General features: G+C 39.7%; 2 protein-coding genes across 2 annotated transcripts; one reads left to right on the forward strand and one right to left on the reverse strand.

Moving 5' to 3' along the window:
• Positions 1–3,564: 3,564 nt before the first annotated feature.
• LOC137186705 (lysophosphatidic acid receptor 6-like) lies at positions 3,565–5,264 on the reverse strand. Its single transcript, XM_067595759.1, has one exon. It carries the CDS (start codon positions 4,839–4,841, stop codon positions 3,993–3,995), a length of 849 nt encoding a protein of 282 aa, XP_067451860.1. The 5' UTR covers positions 4,842–5,264; the 3' UTR covers positions 3,565–3,992.
• Positions 5,265–6,328: 1,064 nt separating this feature from the next.
• prss16 (serine protease 16) lies at positions 6,329–14,300 on the forward strand. The gene is made up of 13 exons (XM_067595882.1): positions 6,329–6,718; positions 7,133–7,482; positions 8,245–8,379; positions 8,911–9,040; positions 10,118–10,241; positions 11,448–11,525; positions 11,827–11,874; positions 11,961–12,080; positions 12,251–12,415; positions 12,677–12,818; positions 12,938–13,117; positions 13,349–13,503; positions 13,738–14,300. The coding sequence occupies exons 1-13, from the start codon at positions 6,654–6,656 to the stop codon at positions 13,807–13,809; spliced, it is 1,764 nt and encodes a 587-aa protein (XP_067451983.1). The 5' UTR covers positions 6,329–6,653; the 3' UTR covers positions 13,810–14,300.
• The last annotated feature ends 7,219 nt before the right edge of the window (positions 14,301–21,519 follow it).

Below are 21,519 nucleotides of genomic sequence, written 5' to 3' on the forward strand. Positions count from 1 at the left end.
GGTTGACATTCTGCCACTTGGTAAATGTGTCAAAACTTCAAGTTGTCGTGTTATGTGCTGTAATGTATTTCTTGGTCATGTGCAGTGACTTTCTGCAGTCTTGGATTGTTTTTTTTACCTTTGGGCAGAGCCAGGCTAGCTGTTTCTCTCTGTTTCCAATGTTTGTGCTGACAAAGCGGTAACTTCATATTTAGCATACAGACATGAAAGAGGCAAAATTCTTGGCAAGAAAGTAAATAAGTGTATATCTTAAAATGTTGAACAATTTCTTAAAAAAGAGCCATCACAAGAATTTAACCAGCTATCTTCAATTACAGTTTATTGAAAATTTGAATTGAATTGAATTATTTAATAAAATAATGCTTCAAAGTTCCAGACACTAGCTTTGTAGACCCTTGTTGTCATAATGACAAACATTAAGTTATCATGTTATCATGTAATCATATGACCTTAGTAGTTTGGAGAGAATTGACATTTATGGTTAATCAGTAAATGATTTATTGAAGTTCATGGTAACAGGTGTAATGTTTAAGCACATCTCTGGTGATTTCTTACCAACAGCATCAAAATAATCAGTTATTATGCTGAAAATTTTAAAGGTCACACGATCTAAATGTGAACATTTGAAAATACCCCTGAGATTTATAGTGACTAGTATGATGAGAATATGTACCTATTAGGCCTATGTTGAGGAAATGTCTTATGCACATAGACCCCTCTTATCAGGATGTGGGTTAACCATCACAGCTCACATAGAGGAAACTGCATCTGTGTCTCCATTTTAATGTAACACTGAAGATAATCAAGATACTTGATCTCACTGTCTTGAAGAGTTTTTTTCTTGTCGGAGGTGGACCGAATCTATATTTAGTATTTAAATCTATATTTAATTGATACTTAATACAATTGATATTTGCAATGCTTGTCTCAACAAAAAATAATGTAAGATTTACAGAAGAGACACACAAGAAAGTTCTCCTCAAACATACTGTATGTACTAAACTTTAAAATAGCAGTTGAATTTCCTCATTTCTGTATTTAAGATGAAAAAATCAACCCATGTTTTCTATTCATTTTAAAGGAACAGTTCTTCAAAATATGCTTATTCACTTTCTTGCAGAGACATCACTGACTGTGCGTTAAATATGAAGCTAGAGTCAGTCGTCAGTTAGTTTAGTTCAGAGCAGCTAGCCAGGCTCTGTCTGAAGCTACCAGCACATCTAAAGCTCACTTTAGCCTTTCCTCAGCGTTACTTTTGCTGAGAAAAGCTTAGGGCTGAAACGCGTGCATCATTAAAGAAGTGATGTAGACTTATTTGTGAGTGTTGACGACTCCTTTTGTTATTTTTGTGGTGGGCATCCATTACTCTGTAAAGACTGTGAGTTGAGTACGCCAGTTCTGTTGTTTAAGTGTAAAGACAAAACAGCACAATCTGGTCTCCAAGAAATTACCTCCATATACTGTTAATTTGTTTTGCCAATAATATTTTGAAGAGAAGCATTAATTGCTGCCTGGATTATGTTTATTTGCAATGTTTTTTCAGTAGCCTAAGTGGATTTTGTATCACACAAGTGGATATTGTAGTCAAAAAAATTAATATGTTGTCAATGAACATGTTCAGGGTTGACATTCTGCCACTTGGTAAATGTGTCAAAACTTCAAGTTGTCGTGTTATGTGCTGTAATGTATTTCTTGGTCATGTGCAGTGACTTTCTGCAGTCTTGGATTGTTTTTTTTACCTTTGGGCAGAGCCAGGCTAGCTGTTTCTCTCTGTTTCCAATGTTTGTGCTGACAAAGCGGTAACTTCATATTTAGCATACAGACATGAAAGAGGCAAAATTCTTGGCAAGAAAGTAAATAAGTGTATATCTTAAAATGTTGAACAATTTCTTAAAAAAGAGCCATCACAAGAATTTAACCAGCTATCTTCAATTACAGTTTATTGAAAATTTGAATTGAATTGAATTATTTAATAAAATAATGCTTCAAAGTTCCAGACACTAGCTTTGTAGACCCTTGTTGTCATAATGACAAACATTAAGTTATCATGTTATCATGTAATCATATGACCTTAGTAGTTTGGAGAGAATTGACATTTATGGTTAATCAGTAAATGATTTATTGAAGTTCATGGTAACAGGTGTAATGTTTAAGCACATCTCTGGTGATTTCTTACCAACAGCATCAAAATAATCAGTTATTATGCTGAAAATTTTAAAGGTCACACGATCTAAATGTGAACATTTGAAAATACCCCTGAGATTTATAGTGACTAGTATGATGAGAATATGTACCTATTAGGCCTATGTTGAGGAAATGTCTTATGCACATAGACCCCTCTTATCAGGATGTGGGTTAACCATCACAGCTCACATAGAGGAAACTGCATCTGTGTCTCCATTTTAATGTAACACTGAAGATAATCAAAATACTTGATCTCACTGTCTTGAAGAGTTTTTTTCTTGTCGGAGGTGGACCGAATCTATATTTAGTATTTAAATCTATATTTAATTGATACTTAATACAATTGATATTTGCAATGCTTGTCTCAACAAAAAATAATGTAAGATTTACAGAAGAGACACACAAGAAAGTTCTCCTCAAACATACTGTATGTACTAAACTTTAAAATAGCAGTTGAATTTCCTCATTTCTGTATTTAAGATGAAAAAATCAACCCATGTTTTCTATTCATTTTAAAGGAACAGTTCTTCAAAATATGCTTATTCACTTTCTTGCAGAGACATCACTGACTGTGCGTTAAATATGAAGCTAGAGTCAGTCGTCAGTTAGTTTAGTTCAGAGCAGCTAGCCAGGCTCTGTCTGAAGCTACCAGCACATCTAAAGCTCACTTCAGGCTTTCCTCAGCGTTACTTTTGCTGAGAAAAGCTTAGGACTGAAACGCGTGCATCATTAAAGAAGTGATGTAGACTTATCTGTGAGTGTTGACGACTCCTTTTGTTATTTTTGTGGTGGGCATCCATTACTCTGTAAAGACTGTGAGTTGAGTACGCCAGTTCTGTTGTTTAAGTGTAAAGACAAAACAGCACAATCTGGTCTCCAAGAAATTACCTCCATATACTGTTAATTTGTTTTGCCAATAATATTTTGAAGAGAAGCATTAATTGCTGCCTGGATTATGTTTATTTGCAATGTTTTTTCAGTAGCCTAAGTGGATTTTGTATCACACAAGTGGATATTGGAGGAAAAAATTAATATGTTGTCAATGAACACGTTTAGTGTTGACATTCTGCCACTTGGTAAATGTGTCAAAACTTCAAATTGTGGTTTTACAAGTTGTCGTGTTATGTGCTGTTATGTATTTCTTGGTCGTGTGCAGTGACTTTCTGGAGTCTTGTTGGAGGTGCTGGTAGGTGGATTTTTTTTACCTTTGGACAGAGCCAGGCTAGCTGTTTCCCTCTGTTTCCAGGGTTTGTACTTAGATAAGCGGTAACTTCATATTTAGCATATAGACATGAAAGTGGCAAAATTCTTGGCAAGAAAGTAAATAAGTGTATATCTTCAATGTTGAACAATTTCTTAAAAAAAGAGCCATCACAAGAATTTAATCCGCTACCTTCAATTACAGTTTATTGAAAAAAAGGAATAAAACGATGCTTCAAAGTTCCAGACACTAGCTTTGTAGACCCTTGTTGTCATAATGATAAAACATTAAGTTATCATGTTATGGGAATAGTTAATTAGCGAGCTTTAGAAGTACTGGTACACAAATTTTGTTACCTTTGGACAGAACCAGACTAGCTGTTTCCCCCTACTTTCAGTCTTTGTTCTAAGCTAAGCAAACCAGCTGCTTGCTCCAACTACAGATTTATCCTACAGACATGAGCATGTTATCAATCTTCTCATCTAACTCTCACCAAGAAAGCAAGCATATTTCCCAAAATGTCAAACAATTCATATAAAGATTCATGAGACTGATATAGATCCTTTGGGAAATTTATGCCATCTCATGAAAATAGATTGTCCCTTGTCTACTGTTCTCTTGCAAGATCCACATCCTCTTTTTTCTTCCAGAAGGCATCCAAAGAAAAGTAGTACAACAGCGGATCCAGACAGCAGTTCACAGAAGCAAGACATACCAAAGGCGTAATCTCATGTGTCTCAAGTATAAGTAAACCAACCGATACAGGCAAGAAACATATGGTGAACATCACCAAGTTCATGGCAAAAATCAGCATGACATTCACCTTGTTGTTGACCTTTGCAGAGTCCTTGAGACGTCTGTGTAGAGTGCAAGACACCAAAGCAGTGGACACAAGGTTGACTGTCAGCAGGGTGACCAGTAGCACAAGATGAAGATAAGCCTGTGCTGATTGCATCCTATGAATTTTAAAACAGATAGATTCATTGACACGTTTCAAGTTTCCTGCAAGGACCAGTCCTTCTGGTATGTTCACCACGAGCACAAACAGCCAAACAAGAGCAACAGATTTCCAGGCGTTGGAAGCAGTTCGCAGATGGCGTGACCTCAGAGGATAAACCACAGCCAGCAGCCGATCCACGCTGATGAGGGTGATGAAGATGGAGCTCGAGCGGATGTTGTTGCGAAAGAGCATTGTGATATATATGCATGCCTTTGAGCTCAGAGGCCAGGTTCCTGTGGTGTAAAAGTAGACCCTCATGGGCAAGGAGATGACCAGCAGCAGGTCTGAGATCGCCAGGTTGACCATGAAGATGGCATTGGAGGATTTGAGGCTGTGGCGGCGAAGCAGAATCCACAGTGACACAGCATTGAGAGGCAAACCCAGCATCATAACAGATCCAAACACCACAGCATAAGCCAGATTTGGCTCAGGTCTATAATCCACACTGTTGTTCATGTCTACCTGATGAGAAAAACGATGTTTGTGTGTGCTTTATTGAACACTGCAGCCAAACACGACACATTAGTTCCTCCCTCTGCTCTTTATCTGGGTGAAGTAGGCTGGTGAGAAATGTAACAAGAAAGCTGTGTGACTCAACTCAGGAACTGTGATCATAATCATGATTATGATGATAAGTTGTATGGTGAGAAAATGTACCTGTTAGGCCTATGTTGAGGAAATGTCTTACGGACATAGACCTCTCCTATCAGGATGTGGGTTAGCCATCACAGCTCACATAGAGGAAACAGCATATGTGCCTCCATTTTAATGTAATACTGATGATAATCAAGATACTTGATCTCAGTATATTGTATATATTGTTTCTATTCATTATAAAGGAACAGTTCTACAAAATATGCTTATTCACTTGTCTCTTGCAGAGACATCACTGACTGTGCGCTAATTATGAAGCTAGAGTCAGTGGTCAGTTAGCGTCACTTTTGCTGAGGAATGCTTAGGGCTGAAATGTGTCCGTTTTTTAGCTGCTGTGCATCATTAAAGAAGTGATGTAGACTTATCTGTGAGTGCTGACGACTCCTTTTGTTATTTTTGTGGCGGGCATCCATTACTCTGTAAAGACTGTGGGTTGAGTACGCCAGTTCTGTTGTTTAAGTGTAAAGACAAAACAGCACAATCTTGTCTCCAAGAAATTACCTCCATATACTATTAATTTGTTTTGCCAATAACATGTTGAAGGGAAGCATTAATTGCTACCTGGATTATGTTTATTTGCAATGTTTTTTCAGTATATGAGTTTGTCACCAGATACTGCTGCTTGCATCCTGAGCCCTGTGTGTGGTTAGGTTTAGGCACTAACGTTTGAGGTAAAGTTTTTGGTTTCAGTTAAATGTTTATATGGTAAACATGTCACATCCTGTGCTTCAGGTCGAGCTTGAATAATTCAATATTTAACCACAACCACAATCTTTCCCTAACCTTTACCAAGCTCTTTGAGTGCTTAAACATGACCATAAAAAGTTCAATAATGCTGTAGGAATACATAGATTAACAATGTTTTATCATTATGTTGATCAAAAAAAATCAATCCAATAGTATTATGTTGTTTTAAAACATTTGTAGTTGTTGTAAAACTATCAAACTATGCCTTCAGATAAGATCAAGATAACTTGTTGATTCCTGCTGGGGAAATTTTGATGTTTTAGCAAGAGATGTTTATTATTCAGTGTTGATATATAACATAAGTGAGATATGAAAAAGAGTTTACCATAATCCTATTTTTCTGCTCTAACAATTGATTGTCTCAAAATATTATAGGAAAATAAGACCTTTATTACATTTTAAGCATTTAGTCAATACTATTACACAGTAAGTGTTGCTGTGTGTGTGTGTGTGTGTGTGTGTGTGTGTGTGTGTGTGTGTGTGTGTGTGTGTGTGTGTGTGTGTGTTGCATGACAGTCCTTCTCACTGCTTATACACACTGATGCAGCACAGGAGGAAGAAAAGACAAAATCTGCTCCTGTAACTTAACCACACCAAAAAAGCCATTACAAGGCAGAGATCTCATTACATCACCAAGCTGACGCTCTTTTCTGCTGAGCAGTGTATATATGGTAGACACACACACACACACACACACACACTGTTCTCATGATGTGCCAAACGCAAAGCATAATAATGCACAGGTCATTTTTCAGGGATCACCTCATTATGCAGCCTCTTCCAGGCAGTATATAGAGAGCAGAGGAGTGGTGGAGGTCTTGGATATGCATAAATTTGACCTTGAAGTCTTCTTATTTAGTGGTAAAGATGCTTTTGTCACCAACATGCTTTCTCATCTTTCTGGTCGTCTTGAACTTTGTTGACACTGGTGAGTTGATTAATGCTCCGCTGAAAACAATAGTGACTTTTACTTCTTGATTTCTGTTTGGTTTTATCCATTGTCCTGAAATTGATAACTTCAGAGCTTTTTAACAATCAAAATTAAAAGAAAAATGCAGGACTTGCCAAGGTGCTTGGAAACTTGAACTGGTAGCACAAAAAAGCTGAGGTGAAATCCTTTGCTCATCATTTCAGGCAGATTTATTTTTCAATGTTTGCAGTTGTCAAATTTGAACTGGAAGCAAAAACAAAACAGATGCTGGTGGTGACAGCGAATCTCTTGGGAAAATAATGTTGGATGTTGAGTGTTCCTGAAATAGATGATAGATTTCAAAGGTCTAGTTTTCAGTATTTTGTCAGATGACACAAACATCAACCCCTGTGTAAATATAAAAAATATGGTTCAGCTGTTTTTATCTATTTATTGAGCCACATAGGAGTCTTCTTATAGAGCTTCTTAGCTCTGGTATTGCATGGAGGCCAGCAGGTTTGCTGTTAATGGTTCACATCACAGAGGACTCAGCCATATTTCTACGAATATATTTCTATTTTTCAATGGCAGGCCAGGTTCTGAGGAAGATCAAGAAGAGTGTGCGTAATCTCCAGCTGCAGAAAGCCAAGCAGCATCTACTGACGGAGACAGGCAGCAGTCACCAGCCTCTCCAACATGTAAGGGAGGGCAGGATTCACCAGCAGCTGAACCACTTCAACCGACAGGATGTTAGCACCCTCCCTCAGGTAGATGAAATAATGCTTTAAACATTTATGTTTCAATTCTTGGCGTTGACCTATCCAGTGCAAGTGTGTGACGCAGATTATTACATGATAACGGCCTGATGTTTGTGAGATAAAGAGCATTTGTACTCTTGAATTTGAAAAGTTTTGGTTATACTAAAAGTTAAGTTACATCTGAACCCCTCTCTGTGATTTCATAACCTACAAAAGGCAACATTTTATTTACAGCATTTTAAGGCATCAAGTAACATGCTATTTCTGAGGATCTTTCAATATTTTCCTAATACAGTTAAACTGATAAAAAAAAAAAAAAAAACAGCCTATCAGCTTTAAACAAAACCAAAAATGGAGCTGCAGCAAAAATAATTCTCTTGTTCCACTAAACTGTGCTGCTGTAGGTTTGTCCTGTTTGCTCAATTTGATTTCTGGAGTTTGCAATGATCCCAGGTGGAACATTTTCCCTGCAGAAAAGAGCTTAACTGAGAAAAATCCAACAGCAGCTCTTAAGTAGCAGTGAATGTGCTTCATCCAGAGAAATCTAAACTAGTTGAACCTTTTCACCTCCCCAGCTCCAGCAGACACTGACAAGATGACGTTTCCTGACAGCATGTATTGAAATGTTTTACTTCATTTAGCTCTCGCTCCATTAGATGCTGCCAATGTGCAAATTTATCCATTGCAGTGTTAAATAAAGGATTACTCACACTGAGCCTATGAATGTGCGCTGCTGTTGGTTTGTGTGAATGTGAATAAAACCTTTCATTCTTTTCTTTTTTCTATTTTTCTTCCTCTCATTCTTTCTGTCTGTCTTTCTTCCAGAGGTTCTTTGTGAACGAGGCGTACTGGCAGCATCCTGATGGTCCAGTGTTTCTCTTCATCGGAGGAGAAGGGCCCATCTTTGAGTTCGATGTTCTGGCAGGTGCAGTAGGATGCAGCACATAACACACATTTTCAAACAGCAGATTGGTCAAACAGATGAGATACAGAAATCCCTGAATCAGGACTAGAAATCGACCTGGCTGACACACACTCAGGGTTTGGATGCGAAAGTGGAAATAAGATAAGTGAAGCATCATGCCGTGTGTTAGTAAGATGACTCTCATCTGCAAGCATATTTTTTCATCTTTCCTGCTGCTTTCCTGCTCTAAACTTTGATCTCTCATAACACATATTCTCTCACACCGTCTGCATCATCCTCACATTCATTTCATTGTATGTTTCCATCACTTTTCCATCATTTTAAATAAGAATATTGTCAGACCTCTTGGGAAAATATAGAAAATTTCTAGCCTGGTTGTGAGGGAAAATCATATTGTTGTCCATCATCACTCCATCAAACATTTTTGCCTTCTTTAAAAATTGCATTCACTTTTAATCCCCTCATATACTGTAGTCACACTTAAACCTTGCTGCATACTGAATCTTATCTGCTTTAACCATGTTTTCCCAGGTCACCATGTTGACATGGCTGAAGAGCACGGGGCTCTGCTATTGGCTCTAGAGCACCGTTTCTATGGTGACAGCATCAACCCTGATGGCCTCAAAACGGAGAGCCTGGCAGACCTTAGCAGCCAGCAGGCGTTAGTGTTGGCTCTCTACCAGTGTGTGTGTGTGTGTGTGTGTGTGTGTGTCTGTGTGTGTGTGTGTGTGTGTGTGTGTGTGTGTGTGTGTGTGTGTGTGTGTCTGTGTGTGTGTGTGTGTGTGTGTGTGTGTGTACATCTATGGTTATAAATATGTCTTTCAGTCAGATTACTCACTTTCCCTCCCTCATTGCTAGTTATATGTGTATGAGAGAGAGAGAATGAGTATATTTGTGTTTGAGTATTTGGTCTTTACACACTTGACATCTTGTGACCGGTCACCGTCATTTAAAATAATGATCAAACACTTGTAACAGAGGTTTCCCAACATACTGTGCATTACAGACAACACCCAACTAATCAGATTCAAGTATATTTAACGGCCTTGCCTCTGCACATTTCATAGTAATGGCGCTATAAGCTACTTTGAAGGAAAAAATCATAAAAAACTGGAACATTTTCTGTCCCAGGAAACCAAAATACATTTTCCAGGACAGTCGGTCAAAAACAAGGACATTCAAGGTAAAACCAGGACATGTGTCAACCTTATTAAATACTGTATGTGAATCTGTCTCTGACACTGTCTCTTTCTCCTCACTCATTCATTTTCTATGTGTATATACTTTACATAAATGTCTGAAAGCTAGTGTTTTTACGTGTAATTTCCATTTATGACTCTTTTTTCCTCTATCTCGCGATCTCCGTTTGTCTGTATAACTGTGCATGAATGTATATAAATGAATGAATATTTATTTTATTCATCATACACCCAAAGGTGCCCAGCCCTCATTGGCTTACAAGGTACCTACAGAGTCAAGAGGGACACAACAAAAAGAAAACAAGCCAATACCTCATAGTGTATACATATGTGTCAAACGAACATATCAAACACACTTGTATGGAATATAACTTAACAAATTAAACATACAATTCTTTGTACGTTGATGATAAGCATCCAACAAAAACTGAGCTAAGTCAAACACATTAAAGTAAACATGTACTGTAATATACATTCATCTGTGTCAAGAGTTTGTGTTAAAAACATTACACTTTTGTGTTTCTTCCTTCTTGCTCCAGGGTAGCAGACTTGGCTGTATTCCATGACTACATCAGCCAAAGCTTCAATCTGAGCCACAGGAACACCTGGATCAGCTTCGGAGGCTCCTACTCTGGAGCTCTGTCCGCCTGGTTCAGAGGAAAGGTGAAAGCTCCTCACTTAAAATATGTCACCTAACAAACATTAAGTTTTAACAATCATTTTTAAGAGATTATGCGGTTTTAAGAATGAATGAATCTTTGAACATAAAAACAGCACTGATTTATGTCAGACAGTGTGTTTACAGAGATTTTCTATTGGTTCTTTGTCATTTTACAAAAACATATCAAACCCAAATCTTTGTTTTGAAATCCACTGATAACTCAGTGTTGCTAGAGAATTGTGGGACTGCAGTATTTCCTTTTCTGTCATAAAGGCTCTTTTGTTCATACCCTAACAGAGATAAGAAAGGACAAACTGAGGCTCCTTTCTTATCATTTAGTGAATCTACAACCATCCATCATGTCTGCCATTAAGATACTTCCAGGTCCACAAACTAAAAAAATACGTTTAATTTATTGCTAAGACATTATAGGATGTCTGGCTTTGATTCATAGTCCCTGAAGTGATCCTAAGTGTGAAGGTTTAAACATTTTCCAGCAAATGAGACAAACAGTTGATGCAGGACCCTTCTGGGGATGCAGATGACTTATAGTCTACCCTGTTTGTTCAGATTTAAAGGATGAGGCAGGTGTTATTCTATATTTTTCTATTTCAAATCCCATGAAAAGACCACAACCAGCAGCATGTTTGTCTGTCTCAATGTTCCTGTCTGTAGGCTTTTGTTCCTAAATAAGATGAAAATCTTCAGCGTTTGTCGCAAATATATACTTTCATATTTTGAAAAGGCTAAATAATTTCCTAAAACAGCAGAGTATTGTAGTTTGTGACAAATGTTACTCAAACTGGAGTAAATAGTTTATTTGTTAGGGGTTATTTTTGCTGATTTGGTACTCAAGTGAGTATTTTCGGCAGCAGAATGGTATAGGTGGGATCAGCTTAAAATAAACTGGTGCCCATTTTCATGTGCCAGTGCAACAGGGTGGCTTACTGTGAAAAATATAGAATATTGCCAGTCTTGTCTTTTAATAATGCACATCTCATGTATGACTGCTTTAAAAAAAGGGGCCTAAAACCCAGTTTTGTATCGAATCCCCTACTTTGTCAAAGGTACTAAATGCCTTCTCTTTTCTGGATTTGACACACAAGTCACAACACATTTGACCTTATATGAATGTAACTAACTATGTATTAATTCATCTTTAGCTCTTGTCATTCATCTATCTATGTCATTCTTGTATCCTTGTGCAGTTTCCCCATCTGGTGTATGGAGCTGTGGCCTCCTCTGCTCCTGTCAAGGCAAAGTTGGACTTCTCGGCCTACAACAATGTAAACTGGCATAATCCATTATCACAATATCAGCATAATAATAATAATTAAGTCTAAAAATGATCAGAATTAGTCTTATAAACCCAACATATATGATATTTGACTAATCATAAAACCCCTTCTCAAGGTCATTAAAACACCCCTAAATTGCTAGAAATATTACTGATAACATCAGTGGTAGCTATGGCCCTGCATATTATATATACACAATTGTTAATTTACCGTGTTTACACAAGTGCTACATGTTTCCTTTAAATAACCATAATTCTCTCTCACACATCTCTTATTACTTCTGTTTCAGATCGTGGGTTTGAGTCTGATGAATGAGGCGGTTGGTGGCTCAGTAAAGGTGTGAAGGCAGCCACTTGTCTGTGAATTATCTGAAAGACATGATGTCTGTCACATTTTAAATTCACCCTCATCCTCTTCCTGCAGTGTCTGGCTGCCGTGCGGAAAGCCTTTGCTGCTGTAGAAGCAGCGCTGATGGGCGGTAATACCAGCCAGGTGGCCGAGGACTTTGGCTGCTGTCAGATCGCCAAGGATCCTGATGATCAGGTGACGGCTTTGGTTTTTATGTTTTAGAGGAGAGGTGGATATTAGGCTTGAGCATCATCTGTAGCATCTCTTTATAGGGCAGATCTTCCCTATTTTACATTATTTTATTTTTGGAGGTTTTTAGATATAATTTTTGAGTGGACAATAACTCTTATACACTTTCACTCAAGATTGAGCTCATGCAAAGCTTGGCTGACATCTTCATGGGAACGGTGCAGTACAACGAGGAAGGTGTGCTCATGTCTATTCATGAGGTCTGTGATGTTATGACCAATAGGAGTGAGGCATATGAGGAAGAGATGGAGGCTTACAACCGCCTTGTTAAACTCGCACAGGTATGGTAGACACACTTCCTCAGACAGTTTTCCATTTCTGGTGCACATGATGCACAGTTTACATCCACCAGATGTCGCTGTTGAGCTATATATATATTCCTCATAGAGTGAGAGACAGACTTCTGGACGCCCTGGATGTTAAATTGAAAAGGTGCAAGCCAAGGAAGTGTTTTCTATGTTTTGTGCATGTGTGTGTGTGTGTGTGTGTGTGTGTGTGTGTGTGTGTCTGTTTGTGTGTGTGTGTGTGTGTGTGCTCTCCAGATCTACCTTTCCACCAGTGAGGAACCCTGTCTGGATGTGTCTTATGAGAAGACAGTGAAGCATCTGATGGACACATCACTTCAATCAGGCAGGAAAACAGAGAGACAGTGGATGTACCAGACCTGCACCGAGTTTGGCTTCTGTAGGATACACACACACACACACACACGCACACATATACAAACAGAGATACACACACAGTCAGCTATCATTATTATCATATCCTGAACCTCTTCCATGTGTGTGTGCATGTGTGCACAGACCAGACTTGTGAGGATGCCACCTGTCCATTCTCTGGGATGGTGACGCTGCAGAGAGAAACTAGGCTCTGTCCCGTGCTGTTTGGCATTTCCCAGCATTCCCTGCCTAGACGCATCGCCTTCACAAACACTTGCTATGGAGGAGACAACCCACACACACACAGGGTGCTCTACGTCAATGGTGAGACTAGGTTTCACCATCCGAGAATTGTTACTTTTTGGCAAATGACTGAACCTAAGGAATAAAGTTAAGTAAAATGGGTACATATGTTAAAATGTATGGTAGGTGTCCAAGTCATCTAAGTTAAAGAGTGCCTCTTGTTCCCTGATGGTAACAAGATATCCCTGATAGGATAATAGTAGTGCAGGATTTTATTGACTCACTGAAAAATCTCTGTCATTGTTGCCACAGGTGGAATAGACCCCTGGCAGGAGCTGTCAGTTGTCCAGGAGAGGACTGGGGAAGCAGAGGAGGCCCAAACTGTCTTCATTAAGGACACTGCTCATTGTGCTGACATGACCAGTAGAAGAATTACAGACCGCGTCTCACTCAAGAAGGCCAAACAGGTATGTATGCTTCAATGACATGTCATTATGTACTGCATAACAAAGATGTAGATCATAAAGTCCAAAATCTTTGTCCAAAAACCCTAAGCACAAAGTCCACTTGCTGCATAGGTACATACAGTAACAATACAAATACTGTAACATTTCTTTTTGTTGTTGCAACATAAAAGAAAATTGAAGTATATATATTTGGTGATCTTTAACGCATTGTTTTCCCATTTTTTCACCTCTCAGGAGATTGAGAAGCATGTGGCCAGCTGGCTGAAGACGGCTGCCGAGGAGAAGATGGAGAAAAGAACAGTGTGATCAGGTGATTACCTGATGAGCTCTTATCACTCCTCACTAAAACTGATAAGACTCCATTTCCTCCCTAAGCTCCTCCTGTTTACCACCCCTCACTATCTGTGTTCAACCATCTCATACCACGGCACACTCAACCTGTGAATGTCTTGTATCATTTTTTAGGATTTCTTGTTATATATGATTGACGTTTTTGCATTTACCAATATTCTGGGAAAGCTGAAAGAGTTTCCTATGTGCTGCTATTTCTTTGCTATCTGCTTTTCTTTTTTTTTTGACCTCCTTAGATTGGAAGTTTACAGGGATTTTTAGGGTTTACACCTTTCGAGTTTAACAGATTTGTTAGTGTGCTTCACACTATGATTTGATGGCTGCTTTTGTGTGCCACCATTAAAATATAATCTTATGGTTTGGCTGTGGTTTTTATAATGTTCATCAGTCATCATGACCTCTTTGTACCACTAGGGTGTGATATTGCTGCATATATGTCAAACAGGTTTCTTGCGCTTCACATCAAAACTCAGGATAGGGTAACACTTTACTTTTATAAGCAGTATGCAAACATTTAATAAATGGCTCATAACACACCACAGTGTAGTTGTTAGCAGATATACTGTATATCTGAACAAACTCCATCTGCTGAGGCCACCAGAAATGACTGAAAGGTCCTGAAAATCTCTAGTAAGTGGACCTTGTGCTAAGAATTTTATTCAAGCTACTATGTCCAAGGTCAATAATGAACTTTCAAGCAACTAAGTGTTTATTAATGTATTTGGTAACAACTAGAAGTCCTCCTGTGAGCACCTATAAGTGGAAGCTAGCAGATAATGAATGATGATATAGTAAAACACAATTGTAATGATACAAAAATGTCTTCATAGGAGATATTAGAACTGCTGACAAATATTGTACATTGATAAATACTTGTCCTTATAAATGTCCTTATATCTGCTTACATTATAGTGTGTTATAAACCATTTATTAAATACTTGTATACTGCATATAAATGCTAAATAGGCAGATTTAAAGCAAAGTCTAGAATAGTTTACCATACTGTATATACATTATTTACATAACGTATACTGGTAATAGCTTTGGATTTTGATGAAAGGCAGCAAGTTCCTTTGATCAGGTAAAGAAACATTTATTGCAGATATATTTCTATCAGTTGGTGATTTATTTGGGGAAATTGAATATGTCATCTGTGGATGTGAGATAGTTATGTTGTTGTGAAATCATGAAGAGTTACCGAGAGAAAGGAAAGGTGAAGAAGCACCAGTTGTCCTAAAGCCATCTGTTTCCATATGTGTGTGTGTGTGTGTGTGTGTGACAGAGTGAGAGAGAGAGAGAGAGAGAGAGAGTGAGTGACCCTCTCAGTAGGGGGGTCAGAAGTGGGAGGTCATGACCCCGCTAACCCCGTGGGAGTGGAGATCATCAATCAACTAGAGGCTGGACAGAGCAGCAGGAGGGGACACACATGCGCGCACACACACATTTACACACACACACACACACACACACACACACACACACACATACACCTAGATACTTCTAGATACTGTAATACATACACTCTCACACATACCAGGAAAATGAATATTTTCTACTAAAATACATTAAAAGCTCATTTGAATGAAAGTAATGATGAATACAATAGAATAAAAAATGTATTTTATGTTTCAGGCCACACATAAACACACACATACAAACATATACTCAAATACTTGCATAATGGCCTCTCATATATTTGCCATGTGTGTTTTTTGTTTGATAATATACGTTCCAGGAATACTTTCTTATTCATTGAAAAGTCAGAGTGGGACAGATGGAAAGAAAGTAAATCTGAAGCACTTTTTCACTGCAGTACTTCCAGTTTATCCTGTTTCTAGCATCTCCCATCTTTTTTCGCTATTGCAAACAAGCACACCTACACTAACATGCGTACACACACTCCAAGAGCCACTATCAGGGTTATCAGCCAGCACTTGCAGAGCGACAGGGCATGCTTTTTCTCTCTTCACCATTCCCCCTCCTCCTTCTCCTCCTCCTCCAGCCTGTCCTGTTGATCAATGAGGAAGTTCTTGGGCCTCAACTATTAATCAGAGCCTATCGGCTATCTGTCTACTGAGCCAACCAATCACGGCCCTCAGACAGCTGGGCCATGAAAAATGTGGCCTGGTGGACGGGGAGGTTGGAGTGGAGGGGTGGCGGGGTCGTGGAGGAGAGGAGGGAGGTGAACGAGCACTCTATCAGATCCGAGTCAGGTCACGGCTGCACAACTGCACTTTATGCACTTTACAGTTGATTCTTAGCATCGTGATGACCACCACGCACACACACACACACACACACACACTCATGTTTCAATCACTTCAGAGGACATTACATTGACATACATTAATTTCTTGGAGACTTACTAACCTTAACCATAACCACTATGATCTCTACAACCCTAACTCTTATCCTAACCTACCATAATCCTAAACTTACCTTAACTTTAAACCAAATCTTCACCCTTAAATTAATGATTTACGTTGAGGCGACTTGCTTTTTGTCTCCATGAGGGAGGCGAGTCCCCACAACATGACTATGTAAACAGATTTACTTCCCCAAACATGAGGAATACCTGGACCACACACACGACTGAGTGCACAAGTGCATGAATGAATAAAGGAAGAAGACTCAATGAACACATTTTCTTCAAATCAAATTAAAGCTTTTTGCACAAATGTAGCAGCCTTTGCATCACCTCTGCACCTTCAGAATAAACCAGCTTCACCCTCCACTGTTAGAAACTGTCCTGCTTTCATTCGCTGGTGGTCAGAGAGACAGAAAGACACAAAAAGTTTAATGAACACAGTGTTTTTTATGGAGTCTTTGCAGCAGAAAGCATGACACCCCAGTGAAGACTGTTGATCTGTTGTCCAATAACGAGGCCCGTCCTCACGCCTCAAAGCTTCATCAACGCACTGCCATCTCTCTTCTGCATAATCACCATGCTCACACTCATCCATTCACATCTTATTGCCATGATTAGATTACATCTAATGCTATTACACCACTGCCCATCGCTCTCTCTCTCCTCCTCACTCCCACTCTCTCCCTGATCATGGATTTCTTGCAGATCTTATTAGTGTGTGATGCGGACCAGGTCTCCCACTTTGGATTTATGAACCCTCAGACTTCTCTCCTTTAATCTCTCTCCTCCTCCTCCTTTGCTCCCTTCCTGCATCTGTCCATCTATCATTCCCAGGGCTGGGCGGAAGAGTATTAATCCCTCCATCCCATCTCTCACTCCTCTGGACAGATGAGGAGGTGGAGAAGGAAGATGGGGATGGGAGAAAAAGGAGGAGGAGGAGGGGTAGAGGGAAGGGGACATCAGATTACTTTTCATAATATTTCTGCAGCATTGTGGAAAAAATGGAGTGGCATTACAGGTAATGTATGCAGATTTACTCAATCATAGGTCACTGACGCCGGTGTCTTTGATGCCTTCAACAGGTATGAGGATGAGCTGAAGATGCTGCAGAGGTGCGTGTGCGTGGGTGGAGGGCAATAACTGCAGATGAGATGATAAACAACTTAGTGTAGGAGTGTGTGTGTGTTTATGTGCGTGTGTGTTTGCGGGTTGTTTGCATATTTATGGAGCAAGTGGTTGTGTGTATATTTGTAAAAGTGTTTATAATGGAGCTTGTGCAAAAATTTGTCCCCATGGAAATCGTGCATTTCTGCAAGAGGGCAACTCCATCTTATGTACCTGTTGATGCCTGTCACACACACACACACACACACACACACACACACACAAACACACACACATACACAATCCCAATCCAATAAACTCTGGGAAATCAATTGGAAACATCAGGACATTTAATGAATCCAGTCCTTGCAGGCCTTATTCTCCAAAAAGAAAAAAAGTGAAGGAACAAATTCAGTGCAAAGAAAAGAAATAAACCTTTGACCAGCAGTCAGAGTAAAGCCGACTCTCCTCCCCTCACACACATTCACCCTACTGCCCCCCCAACCCCCCCTCTCCATCCAAGCCTGTGCAGTGACAGGTAGATTAAGGGGCGTGATAGATGCCCCTCTCCGTATCTCCCTCTCTCCATCCTCCCCCCCACCCCCCTTTCCCTCCCCTCCATCCATCATGGCGGCTGGTGTAATTGCGGCTGCGTGGGGCTGGCAGAGGGAGCCTCCATCCATCTCCTTAACAACAAACAGTCACAAGGACGGATGGCGCTGAGCTCCCCAGTTAATCTCCATCTATAAGGGTGGAGGGGGGTGGGGGGTGGGGGGTGGAGAGGAAGAAAATAACAGAAGGGAGAAAGGTAGTGTTGGCTTACTATAAACAAAAGGAGATGCAGAGGGGAAGCTGGAAGCTGGAAGGGAGGATGGAAAGATAGTGGTGAGCTGAATGAAGTGAGAGTCCTTGCCCAAGCAGGTAGAAACAGCGGGGGAAATAAAGGAAGAAGAATGGCCCAGGTGGGGAGAGAAACTGGAGGAAAAGTTTGCAAACAGGCTGCAGAAGCAGGTCGATAAGGGTGGATTTGCTTGGCGAGCGTGCCAGAAGAAAGCAGGAGAGATGGAGGGAGGGAGGGAGGGAGAGGGAGAAAATTTATGTCTACACGGCCAGACGACCCAGAAACTGGAGAGGCACAGGCTCATAAAAATGCACTCTGCACCCCCTCCCCGACTACCCTTCACTTTTACCCCTCTGTGTTTCTTTCCCTCATCCTCTCTTTCACCCTTTACTTCCCTTCATCCCTCTGCTCCCTCGCTCTCTCATGCAGGCGGTGGAGGGTCACAGCTCTCTGATGTTTTGGGTGGTTGTGTGAGGTTTTCCAGAGGTCACGGCAGCCACATTTTCTTAATGGCGGAGTCACCGAAGTCAACAAGGCTGGGTGGCCTTCTAGCCTCCCTCCATCGCTCTCTCTGGTAGAGTCAAATAAACTAGACTTGTGTGGCAAGGTGACCGAACTGAGGGCAGCAGTGGTTTCTAGAGGTGGTTGTTTTTCACCATGCAGATAATTGAATACCATTTCAACTTGTCAACTGTTGTATTTGTTTGCAGCAACAGCATCACGTTGGGCAAAGATACAGAAGAGCTGTTTGTAGTAGAATAAAGTCTGACATTTTCTGTTTGACAACTCTATCTCTAATTACACCCAGGACGATACTGCACACCAACACACACATGCAATCTTGCAGGTAAAAATCCACATACACACTCATATTTCCTCTCTGCTTGTTGTTTGCTGTTTTCTAGCCCTTGGTATCACCTGTTCTGAGGCCCGACTTAGAGGAGGACCACCTTGACACTGAACCTCCAGCATGCAAGTGAACAAGTAAGACACACACACACATACACACATCACTGTGCCCGCTGTCATGAACACACTTCCATGCTAGTCCAAGCACACACACTCAACAGGCCTTGACAGGGAGTGACAAATAACTGCAGCAGCCTTGACATGCAGAATGGCCCGACAGCGAACATGCCTGACTGATATTCAGCTGTGTGGTGCAGGAAAAGAGCCTGTTCTTACTGTGAAGCTTAATTAATGTGGAAGTTATCCCTTAAACAATAAGCCTTTTCTTTATGATTTTAATCAGCCACCATACAAGCATTTTTACTGTCAATGAAACAGAGTGTAAATGTTGTAAACAGTCTGAAAGCACACAAGGGATATGCTGCTGAAAACATATGACATGATACTAAAGTTACAGAATTTAGATCATTCGTTTGGAAAACTTTATTCATCAGAACACTGTGTCGTTGAAGACAACGAGAAAATCTTCTAAAAGCATCAATAAAACTCTGTTTCACACTGGAGCAAATAAATTATTATTATGTATGTATACATAATAATAATAATAGATGCAAAATCAACCTTTTTTTCTCCTCGTTTTTTTCCTTCTTTCTGACATTATTTTCCCAATATTTAGACAAGAATTGAAGTGATGACAAAATATGTACATGACCATAAAGTGTTGTTATCACACTCAACAAGGAAATATTTCAGGTTTTATAAGTTATAGGCCATGCATGAACAAATATATATGTATATATATATATATATATATATATATATATATACCCCTGAGACTTTCTGGCTTCTTGAGCAAACAGCTATTAAACTAGCTCGACTAACTCGAGTATATGAAAATATATTGTATTCAAACATGTTTTACAGCTGTGGTCTCTGAGACCTTTTTTTTTTTTTGCTCTAGCAGACTTCTAAAAGATGTCACCAGTTCAAAATCATGTTTATATGCAATTCTCATGAAATTAAGAAAAGTCATGCAGCATCAAGCAATCCATGTCTTTGAGCTGTGAAAGGACTCCTGAAGCAATATAATCAATAGAAAAGGAAAAGACACTGAGAACAAACTAATGATTACATCTCTGATCAGTGAGACAGTTTAAATATTTTGCTCTTTATCTTATTCCACTTTAAATTTGAAGTCTTATTCTACCTCCTTGTTTCTAAAGACTTATGCCTGATGTCTGTATTTTGATCAAATCTTGTGTTGTTTTAAGACATCTGTGTGTATTCTTTGAGACAATATAAATCACTTTTGTTACCTTTCAGCACAAACTTAACAACATATGTTGTGTTAAAACGTGTTGTCATTATGCTGATGTTGTCTCACAGACAGTGATGTGATAAAAATGACAGATCCTTTAAGTGTTTGTGATGTAAATGAGTGGACGTTTAGATAATGGTCTGTTACATCAGTGTTAGAGAGAGACTGATAATTTATGGTTCAATCCAGGCAACAAGCTGAAGCAACCTGAAGAAAAACATTGAAATCGGTTCAGGAAGTCTTTCTAAATAACACAGAAAGCAGACTAAGTTGTTGTAAAGGTTTTCCAAAAGAAAATCCCTTCGTGTAAACATGAATTCGTCAGATGATGCACACTCAAATGTTAATCCGTTTCTATTCAAACTGTTAACAAAGTGAAAACAAGCCTTGGATCGCCTTTTCCAGCCCATTGACGCTGTTTCATGGCTGTATTACCGGCTCAGTGTAGGCGGGGGGTTGAGCTCTGTGATCACCCCTGTAGGAAACCAGCACCCTGCAGAGTTGAAAGACCCCTGTCTGCAGGAGCGGTGCGGGCCCTCACAAGCGGCCCCACGCTCAAACTCCATGCCGCCCACGGAGACGCCTGCCCCGGCCCGCTGTTCCCCGCCAAGCCGCTGCTGATTGAAGTGCAGCCGCCTGTTGGCCCCTCGCAGCGGGACCGGGGGAAGAGACGCATTTTGAATAATTATTATGTTACTTAGGTGTCATTTACAACACAAGACTGGGAGTTAGCTATTCCACCGACATGTGAAAGCCTTTTCTCTCTCTGGTTAAAATTAAACTTTCTCACGATAATGATTTTGTTTCCTCACTTCTCCCAATCAACAAAAAGGGGGCAGAGGGGGACATTTGGGCTGTGTCAAAAGGCTGGCCTATATAGATGTCGACAAAAACAATAAAACACTTTGAAAGCTATTATCAGCCAGTAAATTTCTTGTCATTAAGCACGCTTCAAACTTATTTATGGCCCGACATGAGCGTCAACTTGATTAAAACTCTTCATTTTTACTGTAGTTAGCCCTCCAATTAACCTTTAAATTAACTCTCATGCAGGCAAAACAACATATTTGATGGATTTTCTTTGTGCAATTTTCTCTTGTTGATAGCATTCAAATTGCATAATTT

Source organism: Thunnus thynnus, chromosome 7 (assembly GCF_963924715.1).
Source record: "Thunnus thynnus chromosome 7, fThuThy2.1, whole genome shotgun sequence".
Lineage (NCBI taxonomy): Eukaryota > Metazoa > Chordata > Actinopteri > Scombriformes > Scombridae > Thunnus > Thunnus thynnus.

Excerpts from the sequence above, each read along its gene's own strand:
- LOC137186705 (XM_067595759.1), bottom strand. The coding sequence starts at position 4,841 with ATGAACAACAGTGTGGATTATAGACCTGAGCCAAATCTGGCTTATGCT.
- prss16 (XM_067595882.1), top strand. The coding sequence starts at position 6,654 with ATGCTTTTGTCACCAACATGCTTTCTCATCTTTCTGGTCGTCTTGAAC. Across the intron at positions 6,719-7,132 it reads AACTTTGTTGACACTGGTGA|CTGTTTTTATCTATTTATTG; the intron begins GTTGATTAATGC and ends AATATGGTTCAG. Across the intron at positions 10,242-11,447 it reads CCGCCTGGTTCAGAGGAAAG|TTTCCCCATCTGGTGTATGG; the intron begins GTGAAAGCTCCT and ends ATCCTTGTGCAG.